The sequence below is a fragment of the Phaseolus vulgaris genome, chromosome 2 (genome assembly GCF_000499845.2).
Source record: "Phaseolus vulgaris cultivar G19833 chromosome 2, P. vulgaris v2.0, whole genome shotgun sequence".
Classification (NCBI taxonomy): Eukaryota; Viridiplantae; Streptophyta; class Magnoliopsida; order Fabales; family Fabaceae; genus Phaseolus; species Phaseolus vulgaris.
In genome coordinates, this window is record NC_023758.2 from 42,056,831 (window position 1) to 42,075,708 (window position 18,878).

General features: G+C 29.3%; 3 protein-coding genes across 3 annotated transcripts; 2 read left to right on the forward strand and 1 right to left on the reverse strand.

Moving 5' to 3' along the window:
* The first annotated feature begins 4,124 nt into the window (after positions 1–4,124).
* Positions 4,125–8,345, forward strand: LOC137812237 (zinc finger transcription factor YY1). The gene is made up of 6 exons (XM_068614156.1): positions 4,125–4,421; positions 4,967–5,025; positions 5,981–6,180; positions 6,428–6,517; positions 7,126–7,269; positions 7,583–8,345. The coding sequence occupies exons 1-6, from the start codon at positions 4,336–4,338 to the stop codon at positions 8,120–8,122; spliced, it is 1,119 nt and encodes a 372-aa protein (XP_068470257.1). The 5' UTR covers positions 4,125–4,335; the 3' UTR covers positions 8,123–8,345.
* Positions 8,346–10,722: 2,377 nt separating this feature from the next.
* Positions 10,723–12,204, reverse strand: LOC137809506 (increased DNA methylation 1-like). Its single transcript, XM_068610613.1, has one exon. It carries the CDS (start codon positions 12,202–12,204, stop codon positions 10,723–10,725), a length of 1,482 nt encoding a protein of 493 aa, XP_068466714.1.
* Positions 12,205–14,922: 2,718 nt separating this feature from the next.
* Positions 14,923–17,291, forward strand: LOC137812238 (ubiquitin-like domain-containing CTD phosphatase). Its single transcript, XM_068614157.1, has 6 exons — positions 14,923–15,292; positions 15,364–15,508; positions 15,602–15,716; positions 16,161–16,224; positions 16,332–16,497; positions 16,899–17,291. Exons 1-6 carry the CDS (start codon positions 15,027–15,029, stop codon positions 17,142–17,144), a joined length of 1,002 nt encoding a protein of 333 aa, XP_068470258.1. The 5' UTR covers positions 14,923–15,026; the 3' UTR covers positions 17,145–17,291.
* The last annotated feature ends 1,587 nt before the right edge of the window (positions 17,292–18,878 follow it).

Sequence of the window (18,878 nt, forward strand, 5' to 3'; positions counted from 1 at the left end):
GAAAAGTAAAAAAAAAAGTATTATGCCATAATCAATTAGATTAAAAATAGTCAACGTAAAGTCAATCACAAATTTCAATGAAGAATAATATGTTCGATTTCAATGTGTTCAAGTTTTTTTGTGTTAACACTCGTACTGGTAAAGTTCTACGTCATCTTCCTGTTATATGAGAGTTTTCTTCACAAGGCTGGGTTAAAATTAACACTGATGGGACTGTTAGGGGTTATCCAGGTCTTGCCGCTTGTAGAGGTATTTTCCGTGGAAGTATGAGAGAGTTTATTGGAGCTTTTTGTGTGTTTCTTGACGTTCAGACTGCTTTGGTTGCTGAATTTTATGGAGTTATATATGTTTTGGAGGAAGCTCAAAAGTTGGGTCTTACTAATGTCTTGCTGGAATGTGACTCTGTCTTGATTTGTGTTGCGTTTACTGTTAGGAAAAATGTTCCTTTGATGTTTCGTAATTGATGAAATACTTGTCTTAATTACTGTGGATAAATCAGGTTTGGGGTTACTCATATTTTTCATGAAGGGAGTGTGTGTGCTTGTAAGTTGGCTAATTTATGATTTATTTATAGAGAATATTTTCATTGGTATAATAGACTTTCATTTAGTCTCTTATTATAATTCTTTATTAATAGGCATAGTATACCTATGTATCGTTTTTGTTAACTTGTGGGTTTTGGTTTAGTCTCCCATATTTTTATATTTTTTTTAATAATATTTTTTTAATGTGATGACAAATTATTGTTGTTACTTGAGGTGTCAACCTAGTTCTAGTTGAGATGTCGAGTAACATAGTGATACCTAAAATGAAAACTTTTAATAAAAAAAAAAGTCAATCACAAATTTCATAAATTCATAACTATATAATAATAATTGAAAAAAACAAGTGTGTACTAATTTTTCCAAAATAACGTAGTCCACATCTAGCAACCTTTAAGTCACAATAAATAAAACAAATTTGTAAAACTAAAAAACTGTCTTGTTAATTGCTGAAATTACAAAATAACCAAAATAAATTAATAAAATAAAATATTAAAAAAATAAAATAAGAAATTCATATATGTATAATAACAATTAGTTTCTTCACCAAATAACGTACTCCACATCTAACAAGTGACAATAAATAAAATAAAATAAAATAATTATTTTGTTAACAGTTTGAAATTACAAAATAATTTAATAAATAAAATATAAATAAGAATAAAATGAAACAAATTTATGTCTATCAAAATAATGAAAAATCTCTTTTATAAGTATTGATAATAAACTATTAAGACATACAATCTTTTCATGTCACATTTATTTAGATTAATTTTGTTTATAATATACAAAATCTTTTATTTAATATATCACTAAAAGAAAATCATTAAATAAAATATAATTTTAAAAAATTATTATTATTATTATTATATTGATTAAATTATATACTATTTTAGAGACTACAAAAGTATTGGTATCTAAAATAGTTTATATTATAAATGAATAGCTTATAAATAGGTATCTAATAACAATGTTTTAGCTACAAACTTTGGATTATAAAGTATTTGGTAGTTAAAGTATGACAAAGATACTCTTCAAATATTAGGAGTCTTGTATCAATGGAAGATTTGAAACTTCTTGGTTTAAAATCTTATAATTGTCACGTTCTCATACAAGACCTTATTCCGTGATTATTTGTGGCATTTTACTAAAAAATACAAGCCATCACTTGTCTTTACATATTCTTTAATGTTATTTGTAGGAAAATAATTGATCATATCACATTAAATAACTTAAAAAATTAAGTTGTCATTATATTGTGTCAATTATATATGTATTTTTCTCTTTCCTTTTTTCGACATTGTGGTACATTTAATAGTTCATATAACAAGGGAAATTATAATGTTTGATCCTGTGTTTTTATAATGGATGTACTCCGTTGAGTGATACATGAAAATATTGAAAGAGTATGTGAAAAATCCATAATGTCCAAAAACGTATATTGTTTAGAGGTACATTGCTGGGGAAGCAATTGAGTTTTGTACAACGTATATATTTAAAGTAGAAGTCATATGCATTCCTAAGTCTCAACATGAAGGATGGAATGAAGGTAAAACACACGAGTTGTAAGGGTGGTTCAAAAAGATCAACATGAAGTTCTCCAAGCACATTTATATATATTGAACAATAGTAATGATGTTTTCCCTTCATAAATGCACACAAAATGTTTTTGATGTAAATGAAACCCTGTGCAAATGAAAAACGATTGTTGAGTGAGCATAACAGGACATTTTTTAACTGGTTTAAAGATAATATTAGTCAATAAAATTGTGATGTTGAGGAAATGAAATGGTTAACACGAGTACCAAAATTTGATGTCATAACATGGATTGTATATGATATCAATGTGTTAACTTTTTATATAAAGACTGAAAATGATAAAAGAACTATGCAAAATAATGGTGTTACCCTTGTGGTATAGTTTATGCATTTTGCAAGTTCAAAATATAACAATCATGTGATGACTATTATAAGTTACTTTGGAGTCATTGAAGAAATTTGGGAGTTTAACTACGTCAAATTTAAAGTACTTGAATTTAAGTGCAAATAGCTTGATAGTAATACATAAGTGCATGTTGATGACTTGAATTTTACTTTTGTTATATTACAAATGTAGCTTATAAGGAAGATCCATCATGGTTTACTAAGCAAAAAAAAATATTTTATATAAAATATTCTTTTATCTTTATGAAATTAGAAAAAATCTTCTCTTATTTGTGTAAATTATTTACTTAAAGGTTATGTGATTTTAGTATTGAAAATATTAAATATTTATTGAATTATAATATAATGAATTTATTTTATTTTGTAAACAAATTTCGATTTTGAAAGTTTCGATTTCATTTTTGAACAAGATATTATTACCATAGCTACATAAAGGAGACAATTCAAGACAATTTTAAAAGTATTTTACATTTATGAAAAATATGTTTTTATCATTTTAATTTTTTTTTATCTTACTTTTTGTTTGTAATTTAGTTCACTTATAGTTCTTCTAATAATTATATTTATAATTGAATGATAAAACTGTAGTATTTTAAAACTGTAGTATTTTTTTTGTTGAGAACGAAAATTAAATTAATTTTTGTTATAATGATATAAATCACACCCTTATTTTTGTCAAAATTTAAAATATTTAAGTGTCACTTTGTATTAGGGTTGGGTCTACCCGCACAAGCAACATATATTAAAATTTTGAAATTTTCTTTACCCCATAAGTTCTTCATGCACCCTCATATTTTTAAAAATTTTAAAATTATTCATCCCAAATTATACAATTTGTATTTCGAATTCTACAATCCAAAATATAAAATTTATATTATGAATTGTACAATCTGATACACAAATTTTAACTTTCAGATCTTATAACCCGAGAAATCTATGACTTCCATATTATAGAATTAGAGTAAAAACGTCAAATGAAAAATGTCAATGGATAATTTTAGTATTTTTTGAAGTATGAGATGCATGAATTTTTTTTTTATAATGATATAAAACATACCCTTACTTTTGTCAAAATTTAAAATATTTAAGTGTCACTTTGTACTAGGGATGACAATGGGGTTGGGTCTACCGCACAAGCAACATATATTAAAATTTTGAAATTTTCTTTATCCCATAAGTTCTTCATGCACCCTCATACTTTTAAAAAATTTAAAATTATTCATCCCAAATTATACAATTTGTATTTCGAATTGTACAATCCAAAATATAAAATTTATATTATGAATTGTACAATCTGAGACACAAATTTTAACTTTCAGATTTTATAACCCGATAAATCTATGACTTCCATATTCTAGAATTAAAGTAAAAACGTTAAATGAAAAATGTCAACGAATAATTTAAATATTTTTTTAAGTATGAAATGGATGAAGAAATTCATATCAATCCCTAAATCATAATACCGTAACGAAATTCGATAAAACTTAATAATTTTTTTATATTTAATAGTTTCTTCTTGCATTTCTGAAAAATATATATTATTTAGGTTTGAATAATCAACTTAATAACTGGGCCTAAGTAATTTTTATATTTAGTTGATTACTTAGTTGATTATTTAGTTGATATTTAGATTTGAATAATCCCTTATATTTATTTTATTTTAATTTATAAATAAAAAACAGTGTCTTCTTCCCTCTAACCCTGCCATATCGTCTCAGTGAAGAGGAAAAGCAAGAGAGGGTCCAATTGGAGAGAAAATGGGTCCCTGAAAACACCAAACCCTAAAACGCGAAAAAGGTTCGAAAAATTTGCGAAGCAAAGAGAGTTTTGGAGCGGAAGTGAATCGAAGATGGAAATTCACTACAGTAGCAGCTACTTCGAAAGACGCCCCATTCTCAAGTCCAAGGCTCCCGCAGTTAAATGGGTTAAAGAATGGTATCAATGAGTTTCTCGCCTCTAGTAATTTCAATTTACATCTTCTTTTTTAGGGTTTTCAATGGTATTTTTTGTTGTACGGTAGCTATGAGTATAATGGGGAGATATAAGAGAGGGTTTTAATTCAATTCACCAGGCCCAGTTTCTTCGTTGATTACTGTGTTTATTGAATTGACTTTGGGAAAGTGGTTGGTTTCGATGTTTAATTGCGGGTTTGATGGTTTTAGACGGAGGAGTTAGGAGGGGAAGGAGGAGAAAGGCGATTTTTCACTTTTTTTTTTCTCCTTATTTGAGAATATCTTCTGAATGAGTGGGATTGTAATTAGGGGTTATCATGGGACCTTGAGGCCATTCTTGTTGTTTTTATAAATATTTTATGATTGTCTCGGTTTAGGAATGTGAATGAATGTGTTTAAAGTTAGTCTTTCCATGTAGTGTTTAGAGGGAGAGACCAATTATAATATATTTGTCATCAGTTTCTTTCTTCCTTTTCCTACTTCATTAGTAAAAGGTTATGCTAATAATATGATCATTGTTGATGCCAGGGTTCCCCAAGATCTTGTAACAACTGGAGGAAAATGCATGATCTTAAAATGGGTAACAGGTTGGTTTTTCCCCTATCTAGCTAGCTTAGATCTTTGGTCACTGCTGCCTCCATTTGGCTATAGTTGTTTACATCTTTGATTTTTTCTTAAAATGGTTTACTGTTTTGTTTAGCTTCTTCATACAGTTTTGTTATGATACATAACTTGGTGGAAAATAAGGGGAAGATTTTAGACAGAATTTAAGATGATTTAACCTAATATTTGTTGTTGACATGAGATAATGAGTTGCTGTAGAGAGATGCAAAAACAGAGCGAAGCTGGAGAGATAGAACACGAGTGTTATAAGTTTACCAACCGCAATTGAAATGGGGATACCTAAATGCCTATTGGATTGGAATTGGATAACAAACAAGACTGTATTCAATTGTCTTCTATAGAACCCCACCCAAAAAAGGTTACTGGAATTGACTAGAATAAATTATTTTCAAACTTCTGTCACTATAATATTTTTCCTACTTACGCAACCCAGTCAAAAGCTGAAATAGATTCCATCACATCTTTGATTGGGCACAAGAATCCTGTCCACAAGAAACTCGGTTTTAGTTATCAACTAAAGACATTGTGATACACAATGAACTGTAAAATGCTCTTTTGAAAGCTATTCTTACCAGGAATCATGCATCAAGTCAAATAGAGCTTCTTGAAGTACAGGATAGGATAGAAGATTCTTAATAAAAAGCAAATTTGTAGCTTAGGACTTCGTGAAGAGAAATTTATAGATCCAGATCTGCAAGTTGGTGTCAAATGTGTACATTCCCCTATTGGTTAATAGCTCACAATTTTGAATGTTGAACTCAATGATTCTTTTTCTGAATTGTTTTACCTTTTTTATAATTTTTAATACTTGATACTAACATAATAAACAATGTAGTTATAAAACATGCAACAAATATTTTGTGAAGTTATTTTATCATGTTTTGTACCTTACATTTCTCACTGTTTTACTTTCCTAAGAGGATACCTTAAAGACCTTCAAAGAAAAGACAACAGAGCCAACAATGCCTGAGCCAGAACCAGAGCCAACTACTGAAGTACTTTTTCTTTGCAGCTATGATGGATGTGGAAAGACATTCATAGATGCTGGTGCATTGAGGAAGCATTCTCACATCCATGGAGAGAGGCAATATGTCTGTCACTACGAGGGATGTGGAAAGGTAGTGATTTTGTTACTTACAGTTGCACACCCATGCACATGTATTTGTTAGATATATGCGTATTACCATGATTTGAAATAATTTACATTGCTGCATACTGTAGAGCAAGATCCAATTAGACTTTGTTTTACCAGTCTCTTGTCCAGTGATTGGGCGAATAGCCTAAAAGCTTCAGTGTGAAGGATTGTGTTAAACCCTCTAGAGCAGAAAAAACTCTAATTAGCAGTACTATTTGTTTACATTGCAGAAATTTCTGGACAGCTCAAAGTTGAAAAGACATTTTCTCATTCATACAGGGGAGAGGGACTTTGTGTGTCCTCATGAAGGCTGTGGAAAGGTGATGAATGGATTAATTAATGGTTTGTTATTTTCTATGATGGCTTCCTTTTCCTAGTTGGTATTGCATGTTCTGTTTATTATTCTATATAGTTTACACATTTGGATTTGTGGCATATTTCCAATTAGCCTAATGTATGCCATCTATTTTTTCCTATTGCATCGGAATGTTTTCCTCATTGGAAATTTGAAATTACTATATATATTCAAGCAGCAAAGCTTGAGTGATTGGTGATGAGACTTATGTCTGCCTAATCATTAAATTGTTGACAAAGAGGGTAACCAAAGAAGTTCAGAAAATTTTCAAGTTGAATCAATATAGACTAAATATTTGTTTATAGTTGACTGTATTGCAATTAAATCATTGTTACCATTTTGAAAATTTAGACATTCTTTCAACGTTCTCTTGAGTATAATTGTCAGTGGACCTTATTTCTTCCGAGTGGATATAAATTACTTCTTTGTATGATATCATCTTCAATTATAATCCACTATTTCATAATCTCTAGTACTGTTTATCTCTTGCTTTGGAGTTTTGGATAATGTCTATTATGAGTGTATGCTTGTTATCACAACATCTTAGTGACAAAATTCGTCTATCTGCTGCAGGCCTTTTCTTTAGATTTCAACTTAAGGTCTCACATGAAAACACATTCCCAAGAGAACTATCATATCTGCCCATACCCAGATTGTGGAAAGAGATATGCTCACGAATACAAGCTAAAGAATCACATTGCATCTCATCATGAAAAGGTTGGTAGATTGCTATTGTTTGACCATAGTCTATTAATATTACATGGTGCATGTTATCATGTAAAAATCTGTTTTTTTAGTTTATATACGTTTGGTTTTGTTGTAATTGTTTCGTTTGGTATGTTAATATATCTAATCTCAATCAAAGTATGCATTATTTTTCTTAAGTATATCGAGGATATCTGCGTAAAGGTAAAGATGTCTCTAATTCGAAATTGATGTATTACTCTAGTGTATGCGATTCACAAAATTTTGAAACTGTTAACATTTCTTGAACAGTCTTCTAATTTTCAATTTCAACCTTGTCTTACAGAACGCATCCGTGGATGTGACAAAGTACACTACTCCACCTTCAGAGAAGCAAACAAAAACTGCTAAACCTTCTGGAGGGGCATATGGTTCTGCATCATCTGACCGTCCCTATGCATGTCCATATGATGGGTGTGAAAAGGCATATATCCATGAATACAAGCTTAGACTTCATTTGAAGAGGGAGCACCCGGGGCTTATACCCGATGAAAATGCTGAGCATGCTCAGGCTAATAATGTTGACAATGAAATGGATGAAGCAAGTGACCAAGATGCCTATCTTGCGAAACGGTCAAATGGTAAAATTCAGAAGCAGAGTAGGCCTAAACCAAGTCATAAGTTGCCTCCTTCCAAAATTGCAAAACGCAAAGTCTCCACTCCCACTTTAACTGTAAATAAAAATTCTTGGTCCGTGAAAGATGAGCCTTTTGATGAAGAAGATAGTGAGGAAACAGAAGAAGATCGTGACAATGTTGAAGATGGTTGGAGATATCCTGCAGGAAACAATGAAGATGACGATGAAGAAACAGAATATGAAGACTGAAAATCATTTATGGCACCCTCTATGAAATTTGCTTCTTTAGAGAAATATATTTTCTTTTTCTTCTACAAGAAAATTCAGTTCTCTCTTTTTTGTTTGGCTAAGGAAATGGTATCTTGTGAAACTGCGTTCGCTATTACGCATTACGGAGGACAACTTAGTTTACCCGTCGCACGGGTTGTTCTATTAAATATTTTTTTATATATTAACATTATATTTTAATTAATTTATAAATTCTATATTAAAAAATTATATTTTGGAAAATTATTGTGTAAATAATTGGAATTTGTTTATTGGGATAATCCTCTTCGTATTCCTGTAATTTTAAAAACCTTAATTTTGTTTGGTGGTTCAGATACCAAGGGACTAATGTTTTTGTTTTATTTTGATTGTTTCGAATTTCATTAAGTCTTTAAATTTTAAATTTAAGATTAGTCCATATTTCCAAGATAGAATATTATATTTATTTTATTTTTAACATTAATTTGCGTTGATTAGGTTGTATAGAATATTTTTTCCCCATTTATAGCTATTAATTACAATGGTTTTTCTAAGATTGTTCTTTCCAACAATTCATTAGTTTTAAAATAAAGAAAATAATAAAAATTTAGAAAGGAATGGAAAACACTAACTCCTACAACCTATTAGTTAGTGTCTGAAATTAATATGTAATTCAGAATTGAATAAATTTTGAAATATAAGCTAATTAAATTATAACGTATTCATTTAACTTATATGTCAATACATATAATGAAAAAGTCTTAATATAAATCATTTCTCAACATTTTAATTTCTTTTTCAATTTCAATAAAAAATTAATATACTAAGTAACAAATTTTAAAAGTAAAAACTATTAATTATGTAAAATAAAAGCGAGACCGAGACTTCATATTATAAGCTATGCTTCATCTGGATATACAAAAGTGATATTTTAACAACCTATGAAATACATATACTCTATACATTAATAAATTATTATTTTAATTATATTTATTTTATATTTAATTTAAAATATTATTATATTATTATAATTGTTTGTCAAATGAGTGTAGCTTACTTTTTTGTGTCAAAATAAATTTTTCCTATACAAAATGATATCAAGACGCATCACATTTTACTAGATTGATGTTGTTCACAATTAACATGGTGTACCCAGTTAAATCAAGAATATTATGTAAGAATAAAAATGGCTTGGAGCACTACATTATTAAAATTACTTTTTATACATTTTATGTTTTTTAATTTTTCGATTTGATTTTAAATCTTTTGAATTAAATTAGGAAATAGATGAATAAACAAAAATATTATTCAATAATGTCTTAATGATTTAAATATAAATATTATTATTCAAATTAGAGACTGAGATAATTCTATATCATATCTATTATTTACTCTAACGTGTAATTTTTCTGAAAATGAAAATATTTTATTTCAAAGTTAATTTAATTAGGTATCACGTTAATATTTTTCTCTGTATTTCAAAAAGATAAAAAAAGTATGAGACATGTCATCTAACACATCTATAGTTATATTGCGTGTTTTAAATATTGAATTTGTCAACTTGTAAATCAATTTTTATTTTATTTTATTGAGCAAATCAATATTTAATTTATCTATAAAAAATACAATAAAAAGATTTTTTTAGAATATGAAAAGTATAATTAAAACTAGCGAATTTGATTAGATAATCTATTAGACATTCTATCTTTATTCACAGTAAAAAAAAAAAAGTCTAAACTCCATTTAGTCCCACCCTAAAACTAACTGCACCTACAAACACAAGAATGATAAAAAAATAACAAGTGAATGACATATAAAATCAATGTTTGAATTATTCGTATTACTTGTGACTTTATATGAACAAATTTAATCCATCATATGATGACAAGAGTTATAAAAATATGAATATGTAATTAATTTATTAATATACTAGTTAAATGACCATTATAACTTGATAAACAAACATTTTTAGTTAAGAATGGCTTGAAAGTATTGGATATGGGTCTTATAAGTTAGTCAATTCCAATTTTTTGTTGGAAACATTGATTAAAGCTTCCTCTTCTCTCTCCTCACTCTTTGCCTTTTGGTTTCAAAATTCCAATTCCTAATGCCTCATCCAATTACTTTTCCACCTTTTCCCATGTTAAAGACATCTTTCACTTTAATGAGATTGGATATGGATTAGTGTAGAGACATGTTATCTCATTATCACAATAACGCATCAATCACTTCTCCTCAAGAGTTTCAATCTATCATTTCTCCTCATTATTTTAATTATGTTTTTTTTAATTATATATTATTAAAGTTGATAGTTAAGCGAGGGTATTGTTTTTAAAAAGTGTTGTTTCTGTATATATTATAAAGCAAAGAAGAAAACGATTATTTGAAGTTCACCAAATTGTCTTATAATATCTGCAAAACCAGTACGCCATTATCGTTTAGAAAGACATTCACATAACTACAATCCATCCTAATACACGCAAGGTTTAGATCATACATAAGTTTGTTGCAACAAAGGTTTGTGGCAGACGAGGGTACCCTCGAAGTTCAGAAAAACATAATCAAGTAGCTGAGACTTATCTGAAAGTTTCATCTTGACAAAATCAAATGATTTTGTCCAGTCTATTGCAGTGTACGAGGAAGGCAGAACCAACCTCTCTCTCCACTCCCAAGTACGTTAACAGTTTTTCAATCTCATTCATCAAGATGCCACACATTCCTTGCCTTCTACACTGCGTAGCCACAAAGGGAATTTCCGCAACCCTCTTCCCAAAAACCCTTACAGTAGCAACACAAACCATCTCTTTATCCCTCTCGAGAACCACAGTGTAAAAGCCACGATAATTGAAGCGATCGTCTTTTGATCCTCTGCTGAAAACAACGTCTGCTATCACATCTCTACCAGAAAAAACATCAATCACTGGGTCGAAACTCTCATGCAATACATCAAGAGCTGCCCTCAACTTGCTTTCGTTTTCTCCACTTCCATCCTTTTTCACCGCCTTCAACAGCGTCCAAGTAAGATTATATGGAGCAACATTAATGGTTTTTCCCAAAAGATCATGCAGACGGAAAAATATCTCCTCACAGTCTGTACTGTAGAACCAGTTCCCTTTACCAACATCGTCTTCTTCCTTTTCCATCTGGGTGTGTGCTGGTGCTGGAGCTTTTAAGCACCCAATATGGTATTTTCCCTCACACTGATGACAGACTAAAACACTGTTAACACCTTCATTACGAAGAGAGTCATCTCTGCATCTGGGTCGTCTGCATATTTTACATGAACAAACTGGATAAAACCAATCACCATCAGGAACATGGGTTAAACCTAAATACCTAAGGTGGAACGAAGAAGGGCATCCATCACACAACACTAGTTTACCACCGTAACAACAAACGGCACAAATACTATCATTTCGATAACCACAGTCATCAACTTCCTCTTCTTCCACTAATCCGTTTGGCTGTGCCTCTTTTTGACAATCTAACAATGATTGTCCATCTTTTAAAATGAACCCGTTTTGCCTCACGATTGCCCGCACAGACTTACCTCTATTACTATTCATAGAAGTAAAGTCTTCCCCTGACTCATCATCTTTATCATCCCTTTGCCTTTTCTTGCACGTGGTTATCTTACCGGATTCTGTTGTTTCCTGTGTTGGTTGACAAGTAGGGTATTCGAGAACGTTGTTTTCTTTAAGATTGGATTCTATTGTTTCCTTTTTTGATTGAGAAGAGGTAGGATATTCGAGAACGTTGTTTTCTTTACGATTTTGAGGGTTTCCATTGCAAACACCGTCTTCCTCTATGCAACCTTTACATGCCCTCGCTAGTGAAACGTAATTCTTGCCGCTGACGGGTGATGTGTAACGCAACTCCCACTTTTCTTTCTTGTCAATATACCAAAATTTCCAGCCCAGATAACAAAGATGTCTCTTGGCTTGGAGGGAGAGTTCCCTGCACAATGTTGACTTTCTCCTGTTACTTGGTAGTGATGTGAGGTAGTACCATTGCTTCACCGCTTCAGGGCAATTTCCAGGTTCAATGTTGATTGGTGGAGGCGGAGGAATAGTAGGAGCAGCCATAAATCACCACGTGAAAGTGAAAGGAAAGCCGGAATACCTATCAAATTCAGTCACTTCTCAAATTCATATGTTATTGTCGAATAATACTCGTAAATAACATGTTCTTGTCGAATGAAACTCGTAGTACGCGTATAAACCCTAAATTTTAAACAGTAAATTCTAAACCTTAATCTTAAACCCTTAAAATTATGATAATATTTAGATTTTTACATCAAAATATATAATATTATGTTATTTTTATTATCTTATATTAATTATAATTTGATTTTGTACAATGTTATCGAATCTTAGTATTTAAATGTGAATATTTTTATATTTAAGAGTATTATTATTTTATTGAACAAAATCTCTATAATTTTTAGTTATATTTATGTTTACTTTTTTTTATCAAAGTATTTTATAAACTTTATTGATTATAATATTATTCTCTCATTCTTTAAATTTATGTAGTAAAAAAGAAGATTATGTTAGTATCTGATTGAGACCTTAAAATATTAATATTTTTATAAGGTATGATATAATGTAATTTGTTAAAAACTAATTAATTTTGGGAGTATAGTTGAAAAATGTCAAGTATACCAATAAGTTAGGCATATTTACAAAGCAATATTTTTTTTATCATATCATAATTTTAATATTTAAATGTATGTAATAATATCAGGGAAAATATTATTTATTTATTTTAAAACGGGATTATTTAATTAAAAAATTCCCTCAGGTTATTGCATGAATTGTATATTGTATATGTAATTTTTTAATTGGAATATTTTAAATATGTTTTCAAGTTATTATAATATAAGATCTTTTTTGTTATCATGTATAATGTATAATAACATAATTATTTAGCACTCATAATTAATATTATTATTTTAATTTTAAATTTGAACTTAGATTTACATATTGAAATCATACTTATGTATATTTGTAATATTTTTTTATGATAATTTGTGTGTAAATCTAAAAGTTAATTATATAAATAACGAAAACTTTATATTTTATTGTGTTTAGGGAATCTAGTTAACATCTTTATTAAATTATTTTACAAACCGTCGCACTCATGTTACAAAAGGAGAATAAAAATAAATATTAAATAATGATAACATAAAAATAAAATAATCATAACATAAAAATAAAATTGTGATTCACTTTTCCAATATTTTGTCTATGTATAAATATAAAATCAAACTAAATATGTAATTTTTTAATTGGAACATTTTAAATATGTTTTCAAGTTATTGTAATATAGGATCTTTTGTTATCATGTAATAACATAATTATTTAGCAGTCATAATTACTATTATTATTTTAATTTTAAATTTGAACTTAGATTTACATATTGAAATCATCATACTTATGTATATTTATAATATTATTTTATGATAATTCATGGTGTGTGAATCTAAAATTTAATTATATAAATAACCAAAATTTTATATTTTATTGTGTTTAGGAAATCTATTTAACATCTTTATTAAATTATTTTACAAACCGTCGCACTCATGTTACAAAAGGAGAATAAAAATAAATATTAAATAATGATAACATAAAAATAAATTTGTGATTCACTTTTTCAATCTTTTGTTTATCTATAAATAGAAAATCAAACTAAATATATAATTTTTTATTGGAACATTTTAAATATGTTTTCAAGATATTATAATATAAGATCTTTTGTTATCATGTAACAACATAAATATTTAACAGTCATAATTACTATTATTATTTTAATTTTAAATTTGAACTTAGATTTACATATTGGAATCATCATACTTATGTATGTTTATAATATTTTTTTATGATAATTATAAATAAAATTTTATATTTTATTGTGTTTAGGGAATCTATTTAACATTTTTATTAAATTATTTTACAAACCTCCTACAAAAGGAGAATATAAATAAATATTAAATAATAATAAGGTTTGTTTGTCTCCCATAACATAAAAATAAATTTGTGATTTACTTTTCCAATCTTTTGTTTATGTATAAATATAAGATCGAACTAATATGTATAATAAAATATTATGAAAAGCGGGAAATTATTATCATTTTTTTCAAAATAAAAGATAAAATATAAATAATAAATAGTATGTAATCTCAAGTTATTAATAAACATAAAAATATCAATTTTAACAAATTTCTAATATGTTAATGTGAGATAAATCTAAATCATAGTTACACATACATATATTTTTTTATAAAAAAAGTCATTAATCATATATATATATATATATATATATTTAATAATAATTATCATAATTTCTGTCATTATTTAAAATTTGAAGAAAAAAATAATTTTCATATTCTAAAATAATAGTATTTACAATTTTTATAATAATTGATTTTGTTGATGCAAAATCCAAAGAATTGTATGTTAATATTGATGGTCCATTCATATATCTCACATACAATTAACAGCAACAAAAATTTAACGAAAATAATAATAATCAAAGTTTAGAAGGTGAAGTGAGGTCAAAGTTTTAAAAATTTAAATTACTACGATAATATAGTATACTCTTATGACAAATTCATTGATTTAAACGTATATAAATTCCAAAAAATTATATTCGGATACAAAATTTTCTAAAACTAAAAAATATATATCATAAAATTTGAACGTTTAAATTAATTTAATATTATTACATATGGAAGTTATAAAGTATGATTATGTCTAACAGATAACGAATATATTAGAAAAAGCAAAAAGAAATATTGGAAGAAAAAAAAAGGATTGTTAAAATGAAAAAGGTGAAAAATAGAAAGCTGTATTGAAGCAAAGCTTTGTGTGAAACGAAGAAAGCAAGAACAGTGTGAGGAGGATTCATGGCTACGGATTCGGGTGCGGGTTCGGGTTCGGGTTCGGCGGAGGAACTGACGCTGAGAGTGAAATGGAGCGGCAAGGAGTACACGGTTCGTGTCTGCGGCGACGACACGGTGGGCGAACTGAAACGGCGAATCTGCGAACTGACGAACGTGTTGCCCCCTCGCCAGAAGCTATTGTACCCGAAACTCGCTTCCAAACTCAACGATGATTCTATCTTTCTCTCTCAACTCCCTCTCAATTCCTCGCTCAAGATGACCATGATCGGGTACGACGCCGTTTTCCACTTTTAGGGTTACTCTAATCGCCCCCACTCATTAACAACCAAATCAATTGCAGCACTACGGAAGAGGACTTGCTCCTGGATCCGGTGGATTCCCCTGAGATTCTTGACGATTTGGAGCTGCCCAAAGACGAAGCTGTTGACATCAAAGACATGGAAGTCAACAAGCGAAAATTAGCCAGACGAATTAATCAAGTCAAGGTCTTTATTTCTTCATCTTCGCCTAATCCATTTTTTTGTGATGTAATATATACATATACGTAGCTGAGTGCGCATATTCATACCAACCTGCAGATCGAGCTTCGAAATCCGTGTCGCAAAGGAAAGAAACTGCTTGTTCTGGATATTGATTACACTCTCTTCGATCACCGCTCCACCGCTGAGAACCCTCTTCAGCTCATGAGACCTTGTAATTTTTGCCCCCTTTTTATTTTCACTCCATTAGTGTGTATTGAATTAGCTGAAGGTTGCAAGACTGCTATTTTTAGTCACTCGGGTTATCGAACCTTGACAGCTAGAGTCCTGGTTTTGTTTTTTTAGAGACTACAAGGATAGTTGGTTTGGTAATTTTAGTGATTAAAATCTACTTTTGTAAATTCAGGAACCAGGTTGATTGGTGTTTATGATTTCAGGGGATAATTTGATGAATTAGTTTATTGTTACTGTTGAATTTAATTCAAATGTACTTTGTAGTGTATAATGTTTTTTTACACTCTCAATTCAATCACATATCCAAGTCTTCTCGAGGATATTTCTGATTAGTTGATATTAAAAAATTATTTACACTGATAGTACAAACTCTTTGTTGTTTTCTTCCTCTCCTCTGGTTCTAACTTGTTCTTTGTTTTTGCAGACCTTCACGAGTTTCTTACATCAGCATATGCAGAGTATGACATTATGATATGGTCTGCAACCAGGTATTGTCCTTTTTACTTTATCCTGTTAAATTCTTATTCTTCTGGAACAGTTATGTAAATGGGTCTGTTCTGTGTAACTGAATGAATGGTACGTTCACTTTCTGCAGCATGAAGTGGATTAACCTCAAGATGGGGCAACTTGGGGTTCTGGATAATCCTAACTATAAAATCACCGCACTTCTTGACCACATGGCAATGATCACTGTCCAGTCCTCTTCTCGTGGGGTCTTTGATTGCAAGCCTCTTGGTTTGATCTGGGCCCAGTTCCCTGAGGTATAAATATGCATATACGATAAACTAACCCACAATGTATCTTCTTGATGATGGGAATCTAATAGAATTATGTTAGCATATTTGTCCAATATTACATTCCTATCTACAGCCCAATGAATGATTACTAGTTATGTGGGGAGAAAAAGGATACCCAAAAAAGTATTGTTGTAACTTAACTTCCTTAAAAATGTTTCTTACTTGTGAGTATTATCATAAGTGAGATAAACCTTAGCTTGTGATCTGAGTTTAGATAAAATGGAAGAATGAAACTATTTGACTTACCAAATTGTTGTAATCTATATCTGGTTTCAATTTATTGCTGTATTGTTTGAGTGTTTTTGCATCAGTCAGCTATACCCATGATCTCGTTGTCCTGATGGTGGTTTCTTATTCTATTTCAGTTCTACAGTGCTTCAAATACCATCATGTTTGATGACCTTAAAAGAAATTTTGTGATGAACCCACAGAATGGTTTGACGATCAAACCATTCAGGAAGGCTCATGCCAACCGAGATAGTGATCAGGAGCTTGTGAAACTTACCCAGTACTTACTAGCCATTGCAGAGTTTGATGACTTGAGCAACCTTGATCATTATAAGTGGGAGTTATTCACAGAGGACAATGCTAAAAGGCGTAGGCACAGATAGATTATAACTAGATGCAATAGTGAGAATCTGGTAAGCAAGATGCAGCTTCTAACTTATAAAAATCTGCAGTTTATAAAATACATTGAGGATTTCAGCTTTTTTATATAAAGTATTTGAATGACAAAAATGAAAGGTTTTGTTGTCGTAGCTTTACGGAGTTACCTAAAATGTCTAATATTTTGCTTATGCATTTTCTATCTAGCAGTTTCTGAAGAGAATTTGATTTTATACGTGAAAAATAAAATTGCAAAATGAGAATGATTCGTTGACAAATATGGCCGTGCTGTAACTATTCTCTAAGTGTTCAATTGATTCTAATTCTCATCTATGTATTACTTGTAACTTGTAAGTTGAAACTCCTTTGTGTTTCTCGGTTATAGCTAGTCGGTGTTCTTTGATTTTATGCTTCACCGTTATTTTATTGTCTTTTGATGGTAATCCTCTTTAAAGTTGGGTAATTTTTGTCTCATTAACTCCATTTGCATTATGCGGAAAACAGGGAGAAAGAAATGAAAAAAAAAAATGCCAGTGAGATAACATAGGGGAGTTACAATTTGGTTAATCTAAAGTGAGTTAAGAAAAAGTGCACATGTCTGTTCGTTTTATCAATACAGTGAAGAAAATTAGGTTTTAAAATAAACATTTAATCGAGGTACAACAATTGTATGGAGACAAATGGATAAAAGTGAAATAATAAATTTCAAGTTATAGATTTAGATATTATTGCAATGTAAAGAATGAAAAAAAAAATTCATTGTTAAAAAAATATATTTTGGTTAGCCAAGTATATTAATCAAATAAATTATAGGCTAATTAAAATGAGTAACGACAAATGCAACTGATATGTGCAAGCATATTTAATGGTATACAATACTAGCTGCTGATTATCTTAAATTATGGTTTATAAGGATATCACACGCAATATATACATTAAGTGATTAAAATGGGAAATTATTTGTAACGTTGATGTGCCTATTAAACGTAAGTTTTATCATGTTATCTGAGAGGTAAACAATTAAGGAAACAAAATTGATCATCTACCAGAGACCAAAAATGTGTTTAAATTCATTGTGTTATCCTAAAATTAATTGAAAATCATAAATTTTAATAAGTCTCCTTTCATTCTTTATACTTAAAAAAGGGATTCGTAAATTTGTAAGGATGTGTTGCCAGTCCTTCCTTATGTATACTTTCTCTGAACTCAAATATAAGCAAAATATGTTCATGTTTGTTTTGAATTAATTAAAATCTATTTGATAACATTATTTAAAATAACTTACATAATATCACAAGTCTTGCTGTTAGCTATTTTCTAATTGATTTGGAACTTAATCTCGATAATACATGTGTTTCAAAGGAATTATTAACTACGTAATGATCGAGATAAAATTATAAATTTTAGATAACTACGACAATTCCCATGCTGTTATACAAGTTTTCCTTTCAAAAATACCCTTGAAGTATTCAAACTTCAATATAATAATAATGAATATTAATTGGGAAATGTGTTTCTTTTTCATGAAATCAAGACATTAATAGAATTAATCAATGTGAAATTAAATATTTTCATTCATATTTAAATTGGGAGAAAATTCATTTTAGAGGTGGTAGTAGATTTGATAACTCTTGAGCACACTGAATTCGACCCTGGTATCAAAATAATGCTTTATTTGCTTTGACTCATAGATAGGACCCTACAAAAATTAAAAGCAATAAACAACCCTTACTAGCTTT

Coding starts and splice junctions, on each gene's coding strand:
- LOC137812237 (XM_068614156.1), top strand. CDS start 4,336: ATGGAAATTCACTACAGTAGCAGCTACTTCGAAAGACGCCCCATTCTC. Junction 5,026..5,980: donor GATCTTAAAATGGGTAACAG/GTTGGTTTTTCC, acceptor TACTTTCCTAAG/AGGATACCTTAAAGACCTTC. Junction 6,518..7,125: donor CTCATGAAGGCTGTGGAAAG/GTGATGAATGGA, acceptor TATCTGCTGCAG/GCCTTTTCTTTAGATTTCAA.
- LOC137809506 (XM_068610613.1), bottom strand. CDS start 12,204: ATGGCTGCTCCTACTATTCCTCCGCCTCCACCAATCAACATTGAACCT.
- LOC137812238 (XM_068614157.1), top strand. CDS start 15,027: ATGGCTACGGATTCGGGTGCGGGTTCGGGTTCGGGTTCGGCGGAGGAA. Junction 15,509..15,601: donor GACGAATTAATCAAGTCAAG/GTCTTTATTTCT, acceptor ACCAACCTGCAG/ATCGAGCTTCGAAATCCGTG. Junction 15,717..16,160: donor TCTTCAGCTCATGAGACCTT/GTAATTTTTGCC, acceptor TTGTTTTTGCAG/ACCTTCACGAGTTTCTTACA.